Here is a 10000-nt window from a genome sequence, read left to right as displayed (position 1 = left end):
AAGCTGTGAAATGTATTCTGTCTTTTCTCAGAAAGGAACAGTAGACTTACGTAACTATGCATGCTCATGGCATTTTCATACGGCTTGGCCAAAGCAGAATAGGAGCCGATAGTTCAGATCGCCCACTTTCTCCTCCTAAGCTCTTTGGAGGTATTCAGGTACATTCAAATCTGACAAAAACAGACTTGTATATATTGCTACGCATTCAAAACATGAACTTTAACTGAGGAACCTATTGAACGCTTTTATCCATCTACAAAAATATACTAACCCTCCTATTATGTTTGGTGTCAATTTGGCCCCATTCTGTGTTTGATATCTCTTTAAAAAAACAGTTACTACTAAAACCAAACTTTTTCTTGATACTGTATGATTTTTTAAATAGTAAACATGCAATAAACATAATGCTTTGTTTTCAGAACTCCTGTGCCAACTTTGCATGTGTTGTCATGGCTTTTGATAAAATATCAGAAAATATTAAACCATTTTTATCTGAGATTTGTTTGTGGATGATTCTGGTGGCACTTTCCCATACAGGTGCCACACTCTCTTCCTGCCCCTTCGCTTAAAATGAGATGAGATTTTTCAGATTTATGGATACAAGGCTCATCATTTGGGAGACAATAAGAAGGCAACACACAAAGTGTCATTTTTTATTTTGCAATAACTTTGCATTCATTTAAACTGTTGAGGTCAATTTGACCCCAAACATAAAGGCGGTAACATAATAGGAGGGTTAAATACTATTCATTACTATTCACTACTGTTCTTTCATAGCCTATCCCTTTAACCACAATTTACAATAGGTTTTAATCAATCTTTTATTAATGGAGAGCAACCAGGTCACCCCCATGGGAGAAAAAGAGCATATTCACTTGTATTTCTACCAAGTAATCTACACAGCTACAATGGCATGGTTAGGTTAAGTCCAGCTCTTTTTCTTCTGCTAATTACTGGTGCTTGAAGTGGGTTGTACATCTTACCGGTACTTCTATGTTTTGCTCATATGATTGCTGTTGTCTGCATACGATCTGAACTAATAGTTAAGCCAAGCAGATCATACATCACTTTTTCTAGCATCCTGCTACTTCTCATAAGCTACTGACAAGGAGATAAAACAATAGGTAGAATATTGCAGATGATTAAGGCATTTAGGTTCAACCTCTCGCAGCAGGCAGGTTAATGGAAATGGAAACTGCATGTTGAAAACGTAGCTGAAAACCTTTTCTAACTGTATGTGGTGTGATTTATGCAGTAAACTTGCAAGTTCAATAAAAAATACTTATGTATTTATGTTCTGAAACGTGCTAAGTCTGGTATTTGTTATCTGTCAGGAGTATTTGTTGTTGTGGGTTTAGTTGAGGTTTCCCCACAAACAGTAAAACCTGTGTCGCCTTACAATGTCGGACAACCAATTATAGGGTAAAACACTTATGGGCAATATGAGGAAGCAGATTGCAGCAGAGAGCCAGCCCACTGATGCTGTAAATTAAGTGAATATGTCATGCTCTAAAATTAGCCTAAGCATAATAATCTGAACATCTTTTATTTATTCTTTATTTTAATGTATCAATCTTACCAGCCAAACTCACATGCAAAGATATAAAGAGACTAACTTTGGGGCTCATGTCTTTTGGCCTGCTCACACACAGATTTATTCTCTTCCTGCTCAAAACTTGATCGCCTCGCTCTCAAAATGTTGCCCTCTCGCGCTCAAATCTTTTCAACTGGAACGTAACTGCCAAAAGTCCAGCCAATAATAATTAGCCGGAAATCCAAAACAAAGTCCCTGTTTAACCAATCAAATCATTACTGATCTCGTTGGTTGGGTAGGTAAGAGGCATAGAATGATGGTTGTGTCTAGATCCCCTCTGAGCATGGACAAAATGGCATTCCACAGAGTGCAGTGTAATGGTTAAAAAGTATATTTGCAGTGATTCATTTTTCAGGTTTTTGCCTTGATGTTTGCTAGATTTTGTGTTAAAACGAAGTTTTAATACACGTCTTTAAACTTCTTGATCATCATTGAGTCACATCTAGTGACTAAATGATAGCAAAAGTCTAAAGTTTCATGCTAGCAAGTCTTGGATTCCAGGGAGAAGTAACAGGGGAGAGGGGGTGATGGAAGTAACGTCCCATAGAGGGACAAAAGCAACATTATTACTTTCGTCCTGTGATATTTTACAATGACTTATAGTGCATTTTGTGTTTATGGAAAATGCCAAGAATTACAATTATGAAGACACAGTGAGGTCTCTTTTCAACAGAGACATATGTCCTAGTGGGAAAGCTATCTGTGCGCACCAGCGTAGATAAGCATGGCTTATGTCATGTGACGCTTTTTAGATTCATAAAAAGGAAGAAGTTTGAATGTTTGAAAAATTAGTCTACAAATTATGGCATCATTAGAATTGTGACATTTTTCTATCTCTAATAATTTCAATAAATTAATAGAGATAGAAATGGGTAAACGGGATCAAAAAGCATTACTTTTGACCCAGCTCGACCCTAAAACCAATGACACATATCAATTTACAGTCAGGTCCATATACACCACCACAATGGATTTGAAATGAAACGAACAAGATATGCTTTAACTGCAGACTTTCAGCTTTAATTTGAGGGTATTTACATTCAAATCAGGTGAACGATGTAGGAATTACAACAGTTTCTATATGTGCCTCCCACTTTTTAAGGGACCAAAAGTAATGGGACAATTGGCTGCTCAGCTGTTCCATGGCCAGGTGTGTGTTATTCCCTCATTATCTCTTTTACAAGGAGCAGATAAAAGGTCTAGAGTTCATTTCAAGTGTGCTATTTGCATTTGGAATCTGTTGCTGTCAACTCTCAATATGAGATCCAAAGGGCTGTCACTATCAGTGAAGCAAGCCATCATTAGGCTGAAAAATCTAAACAAACCCATCAGAGAGATAGCAAAAACATTAGGTGTGGCCAAATCAACTGTTTGGAACATTCTTAAAAAGACAGAACGCACCGGTGAGCTCAGCAACACCAAAAGATCCGGAAGACCACGGAAAACAACTGTGGTGGATGACAGAAAAATTATTTCCCTGGTGAAGAAAAACCCCTTCACAACAGTTGGCCAGATCAAGAACACTCTCCAGGAGGTAGGTGTATGTGTGTCAAAGTCAACAATCAAGAGAAGACTTCACCAGAGTGAATACAGAGGGTTCACCACAAGATGTAAACCATTGGTGAGCCTCGAAAACAGGAAGACCAGATTAGAGTTTGCCAAACAACATCTAAAAAAGCCTTTACAGTTCTGGAACAACATCCTATGGACAGATGAGACAAAGATCAACTTGTACCAGAATGATGGGAAGAGAAGAGTATGGAGAAGGAAAGGAACTGCTCATGATCCAAAACATACCACCTCATCAGTGAAGCATGGTGGTGGTAGTGTCATGGCGTGGGCATGTATGGCTGCCAATGGAACTGGTTCCCTTGTATTTATTGATGATGTGACTGCTGACAAAAGCAGCAGGATGAATTCTGAAGTGTTTTGGGCAATATTATCTGCTCATATTCAGCCAAATGCTTCAGAACTCATTGGACGGCGCTTCACAGTACAGATGGACAATGACCCGAAGCATACTGCGAAAGCAACCAAAGAGTTTTTTAAGGCAAAGAAGTGGAATGTTATGCAATGGCCAAGTCAATCACCTGACCTGAATCCGATTGAACATGCATTTCACTTGCTGAAGACAAAACTGAAGGGAAAATGCCCCAAGAACAAGCAGGAACTGAAGACAGTTGCAGTAGAGGCCTGGCAGAGCATCACCAGGGATGAAACCCTGCGTCTGGTGATGTCTATGCGTTCCAGACTTCAGGCTGTAATTGACTGCAAAGGATTTGCAACCAAGTATTAAAAAGTGAAAGTTTGATTTATGATTGTTAGTTTGTCCCATTACTTTTGGTCCCTTAAAAAGTGGGAGGCACATATAGAAACTGTTGTAATTCCTACACCGTTCACCTGATGTAAATACCCTCAAATTTAAGCTGAAAGTCTGCAGATAAAGCACATCTTGTTCGTTTCATTTCAAATCCATTGTGGTGGTGTATAGAGCCAAAAAGATGAGAATTGTGTCGATGTCCCAATATTCATGGACCTGACTGTATATCCTGATGCTCTCAAAATTAATGTATTGTATTTCCCAGAAAATTATGAATGTATTACAGTAAGGGTACAGGAGATACATTTATCTACAGCCAAACAGACATTTAATACCCTTCTTTTTCAGCTGTCAGTACTCTCCTTGTTAGGGATTGGAAAAGATGATCATATCTCTCCATCAATCTATACAATTCATAAACATATACTCTGATTAGTTCCTCCTGCATTTTTTCTCCCTTACTGTGGTCATGTTGGCTAGCTGCTGTCACTGTAAAAATGGCTTACTAGATATTGGGTATTTACTGCCTGTACCAGTGACAAACTTGGTTATGTTATCGAGGTACACAAACATAAGGTAGCTAGCTAGCGTACATTTCCAGCTGAATGGCCATATTTACAATGAGAAGGAGAGGAAGATGCTCAGTTCATGAAATCTGCTGGCTATCACGGCAATGTTGTGCATGCACCAATGGGATCTCGACACGACCATCATTCTATTCCTCTTACTTCCCCAACCAATGAGATCAGTAATGATTTGATTGGTTAAACAGGCACTTTGTTTTTGGAACTCCAGCTAATTCTTAGCATGAGAGAGCTACATTTTGAGAGCGAGGGGATGATTTTGAACCTGAAGAGAATAAATACGTGTGCGAGCAAGCCAAATCTAAGTGTGTGTACAGAGAAAGAGGAATTCTGCTTTCAAATGTATTTCTTGCGCACTCGACTTTTGCCATGAAAGTAAAGCCTTAAGAATGTTTGTTTTTTTCAAGAGTTGATATCTGTGCTCATCTACTTCTTTCATGTCTGTGAAAGTTTGGTTGCAATTGCCATTTGTGTTGTAAAATGGGCAGCATTTCCATTTACAGTGGCTTTAGGAAGTATTCAAACCCCTTCACTTTTGTAGATTTAATTTAAAATGGATAAATTGCCATTTTTACCCATTAACCACACTCAATAACCCATAATGACAAAGTGAAAACATGTTTTTAGAAAGTTTAGCAAAAACTGAAATCTCTCATTTATATACGTATTCAGTACTATGTAGAAGCCCCTTTGGCAGAAATTAAAGCTTGTCTTCTAGGGTAAGTCTCTACAAGCTCTGCACACCTGGATTTTGGGTAGTTTATCCCATTTTTTGTGGCAGATCCTTTCAAGCTCTGTCAGATTGGATGGCAAGCGTCTGTGAACTGCTTTTTTCAGGTCTCTCCATAGGTGTTCAATGGGGTTTAAGTCTGGGCTTTGGCGGGGCCACTCAATGATAGTCAGAGACTTCCTTGAAGCCACTTCAGCATTGTGTATACAGCATTGACTGTATGCTTTGGGTCATTGTCGTGCTGAAAGGTGAACTGTCGCCCCAGTCTGAGGTCGCATGCATTTTGGAGCATGTTTTCTTCAAGGACTTATTTGGCTGCATTCATCCTTCCTTCAAGTCTCCCTGTCCCTGTCACTGAAAAGCACCCCCATAGCATGATGCTGCCACCACCATGTTTCACCGCAGGGGTGTATTAGCCAGGTGATGAGCAGTGCCTGTTGTTTGGCAGACATTCTGCTTGGAGTTACAGCTTTGTCTCATGCCCTCAGAGTCCTTTAAATGAGGCCATATGCCTTTTACTGAAGAGTGGCTTCCCTCTAGCCACTCTCACGCCATAAAGGCCTGATTGATAGAGTGCTGCTGAGATGGTCATCCTTCTGTTAGGTCCTCCTATCTGTGTAGAGCGACCGTTGGGTTTTTGGTCTCCTCCCTGACCAAGGCCTTTCTTGCCCGGTTACTCAGTTTGGCCTGACGGCCAACTCTTGGAAGAGTCCTGGTGGTTCCAATCTTCTTCCATTTCACAATTATCGAGGCCACTGTGCTTCTGGGAACACTCAAAACTTTAGAAATGGTTTTATATCCTTGCCCAGATCTATGCCTCGCCACAATTATCACAGAGGTCTCCAGAGAGCTCCTTGCACTTCATGGCTTGGTTTTTGTCCTGACATGCAGTGTGAATTGTGGGACCTTATACACATAGGTGTGTGCCTTTCTAAACTTTGTCCAATCAATTCAATTTGCCACTGATGGACAACAAATCACATTCTAGACACATCTCAGGGATAATTAAAGCAAACATGATGCACAACCTGACCACAATTTGTAATGTCACAGCAAAGGGTCTAAATACTTATGTAAATGAGAGATTTAAGTTTTTGATTTTTAATAAATCTGAAAAAAATTCTAAAAACATGTTTTGGCTTTGTCATTATGGGTTATTGAGTGTAGATTTATTTGCAAAATGGCCCTTTGAGCCTCAGTGGTAGAAACCATCTATTCTTTTCCCTCTTGGTAATTAGTTTTATTGTTTATAGAGGGCGTACGGGTGGAGATCAGGAAGATCAGCGTAGTGGCGGAGATCAGGAAGATCAGCGTAGTGGTGCAGATCAGGAAGATCAGCGTAGTGGTGCAGATCAGGAAGATCAGCGTAGTGGTCGAGATCAGGGTATCAGTGGGAGAGGGATGCTGTTCTTGTCCCTGAATGTCTTGTAATTCTAGGCCCCCTTTCCCATCCCCTCCCTCTCTCTCTCTCTTTCTCTCTCTGGCGTGAGAGTGTTGGCATGAAGGTATCGACTGAGGCTCATCTGAGAGGAAATGTATGAGCTGTGCGTACGAGGACCAGTAATCACAATATGCTGGTGTCTCATTAATCCCCATGAGGATGGCATGAACACCTTCCTCTCTTTAGTGGAAGACTACAAAGTTTTCCAGCTTGGGTGTCATACAGATTAGTTTGAAATGTCATATGCTCAAGGAGTTGGTCATTAAACAGATACATTAAAGAATCCAGTAGACTCTCCAATTCCTGTGGACTTTTTCATGTGTTTGTTTGATGCCTAACTGTTCCATTCAGCACCCTTCAATGCAGTGTTTACTGGGAGAAACCACCTCAGAACTGACCTTTGTCCTTGTGACCCCAATTTCTTCTTAGTTTGATGATCTATGGCTCATTAATGTCAATAAAGTTAAAGCTTTGCAAAGATGTCTGTATCTGTGTCTCAAAGGCTAATGGGTTATTGAGTGTAGATTGATGGGCAAAATAGAAATTGTATCTATTTTAAAATTATATCTACAACACAATAAAGTGTGCAAAAATTGAATGGGTCTAAATACTTTCTGAAGCCACTATAGGTCAATATTGACAAACAAGCATTGGCATTGATATTGGCACAGAATTTCCAGACCATACATCCAATGAATCAAGTTGCATTTCGCTGAAAAGCTGGGTACGTTTTTGATTTAGCGCTACTAGTTGGATGCTCCAAATCAGCATGGGAATTGTACATGTTCAGGCCAATATTGGGTGGCAAAAAACATTACATTGCTAGTAAGTTTCTATGCAAAATCGGCAGGCTTTCCTTTACTCCATCTATAGGAAGGCCAGTAAACCTCAAGTTTAGTTGTTCATGGGGGCCTTGCTTCTATTAAGACTGAATGTTCATAAAAACAGCATATTCAAAAAATCTGAAATATCTGTCATAACTGGGTCAAATACATAATTGTTTTGGATCCCAATACTTTTCTAAGCTTTATTGGTGGATTGGAACATATGACATACTCTCAAAAAACCCCACCTTCTGGTGCTCTTGGTTGGCTCAGTCAGGTCCTCCAGTGTAGGAAAGCAGTTTCTGAACATACCTTTGCAAGCATTCTTGAAGATTTCATGAAAATACCCTCCTCCCATGACAAAACAGGACAATGCAGATATCTACTATGTTCCAGAGATACTCTTGTTGGAACTGAACCTTATAAAGTACATTGATAGTATGCTATTTAGTTGCATGTACTGCAATGGAAGATAACAAACCCCAGTGCTACACAATGGAGTCATCCTGACAGAGCTGTTCAGGGTCAGAGTGTTTGACAGAGCTGTTCAGGGTCAGAGTGTTTGACAGAGCTGTTCAGGGTCAGAGTGTTTGACAGAGCTTTTCAGGGTCAGAGTGTTTGACAGAGCTGTTCAGGAACAGAGTGTTTGACAGAGCTGTTCAGGGTCAGAGTGTTTGACAGAGCTTTTCAGGGTCAGAGTGTTTGACAGAGCTGTTCAGGAACAGAGTGTTTGACAGAGCTGTTCAGGGTCAGAGTGTTTGACAGAGCTGTTCAGGGTCAGAGTGTTTGACAGAGCTGTTCAGGGTCAGAGTGTTTGACAGAGCTGTTCAGGGTCAGAGTGTTTGACAGAGCTGTTCAGGGTCAGAGTGTTTGACAGAGCTGTTCAGGGTCAGAGTGTTTGCTAGAGCTGTTCAGGGTCAGAGTGTTTGACAGAGCTGTTCGGGGTCAGAGTGTTTGACAGAGCTGTTCAGGGTCAGAGTGTTTGACAGAGCTGTTCAGGGTCAGAGTGTTTGCTAGAGCTGTTTAGGGTCAGAGTGTTTGACAGAGCTGTTCAGGGTCAGAGTGTTTGCCAGAGCTGTTTAGGGTCAGAGTGTTTGACAGCTGTTTAGGGTCAGAGTGTTTCACTGAGCTGTTCAGGGTCAGAGTGTTTGACAGAGCTGTTCAGGGTCAAAGTGTTTGACAGAGCTTTTCAGGGTCAGAGTGTTTGACAGAGCTGTTCAGGGTCAGAGTGTTTGACAGAGCTGTTCAGGGTCAGAGTGTTTGACAGAGCTGTTCAGGGTCAGAGTGTTTGACAGAGCTGTTCAGGGTCAGAGTGTTTGACAGAGCTTTTCAGGGTCAGAGTGTTTGACAGAGCTGTTTAGGGTCAGAGTGTTTGACAGCTGTTTAGGGTCAGAGTGTTTGACAGAGCTGTTCAGGGTCAGAGTGTTTGACAGAGCTGTTCAGGGTCAGAGTGTTTGACAGAGCTGTTCAGGAACAGAGTGTTTGACAGAGCTGTTTAGGGTCAGAGTGTTTGACAGAGCTGTTCAGGGTCAGAGTGTTTGCCAGAGCTGTTTAGGGTCAGAGTGTTTGACAGAGCTGTTCAGGGTCAGAGTGTTTGACAGAGCTGTTCAGGGTCAGAGTGTTTGACAGAGCTGTTCAGGGTCAGAGTGTTTGACAGAGCTGTTCAGGGTCAGAGTGTTTGACAGAGCTGTTCAGGGTCAGAGTGTTTGACAGAGCTGTTCAGGGTCAGAGTGTTTTGCAGCTATCTTTCCAGCAGTATGCTGCTGTATGCTACTGCACACAAACCATAATGTGCATTCAGTTGTAAATTTCAAATTCTTTTTTAAATTGCTTTTCTTATTATTTGTTCATTTTACCCTCATTGCTTTTTCTGGAGGTTATTTACTCATCCTTCCTTTCAAATGAACTTTTTTAAAACTGCAAACCAAAACAATCCTGTCATAATTCTCATCGTCTCATTTCCCTTCTCCTCTTACACTGCAAAAACCATGTTAGTCTTATAATTTTACATAAAATCTTATTTCTATTGCTTTTTTATGAAATATCATAAAAATGTTACCAATGAAGTGAGACAGTTTGAGTGTTTGACCCTCAATGGGGTAAAAAGAAAATATAACTTGTCAAACAATCTTGAGGAGTTAACTTAAAACATATAAAACTAATATATCTATATATTTATAAAAATATAAATATTTTAAAACTATATTTATTTTTAAGACTCAAGACTAAAACACTTGTTAAGACAGACACTTTTGCAGTGCATCATGGCTGTTTTTTGTCTCTGCCCCACTCTGCGGTCTCCAGCCCCCGGAGAAGGAGGGTGGCTTGCCGAAGCAGGTGGGCAATAAGACGGAGTGTTCCCTGTTGGGCTTCGTGCTGGACCTGGGGAGGGACTACGCCCCCGTCAGGGAGCAGATCCCAGAGGAGAAGCTGTACAAGGTCTACACCTTCAACTCCGTGCGCAAGTCCATGAGCACCGTGCTGCAGCTGCCCGACCACTCCTTCCG

The 10000-nt window shown here is 40.9% G+C and overlaps 1 protein-coding gene across 3 annotated transcripts in view; it reads left to right on the top strand.

The window, feature by feature from the left end:
* Window positions 1-10000, top strand: part of LOC133139455 (plasma membrane calcium-transporting ATPase 3) — a 73547-nt gene that overhangs the window by 31396 nt on the left and 32151 nt on the right. For all 3 annotated transcript variants that reach the window (XM_061259011.1, XM_061259013.1, XM_061259012.1), the window contains exon 11: window positions 9798-10000. This exon is cut by the window's right edge and continues 39 nt beyond it. In XM_061259011.1, the coding sequence (XP_061114995.1) occupies window positions 9798-10000 (203 nt within the window). The remainder of the gene's footprint in view (window positions 1-9797) is intronic.

This window comes from Conger conger, chromosome 10, assembly GCF_963514075.1.
Source record: "Conger conger chromosome 10, fConCon1.1, whole genome shotgun sequence".
NCBI classification, from domain to species: Eukaryota; Metazoa; Chordata; class Actinopteri; order Anguilliformes; family Congridae; genus Conger; species Conger conger.
This window is presented reverse-complemented; position numbering and strand designations above follow the sequence as displayed.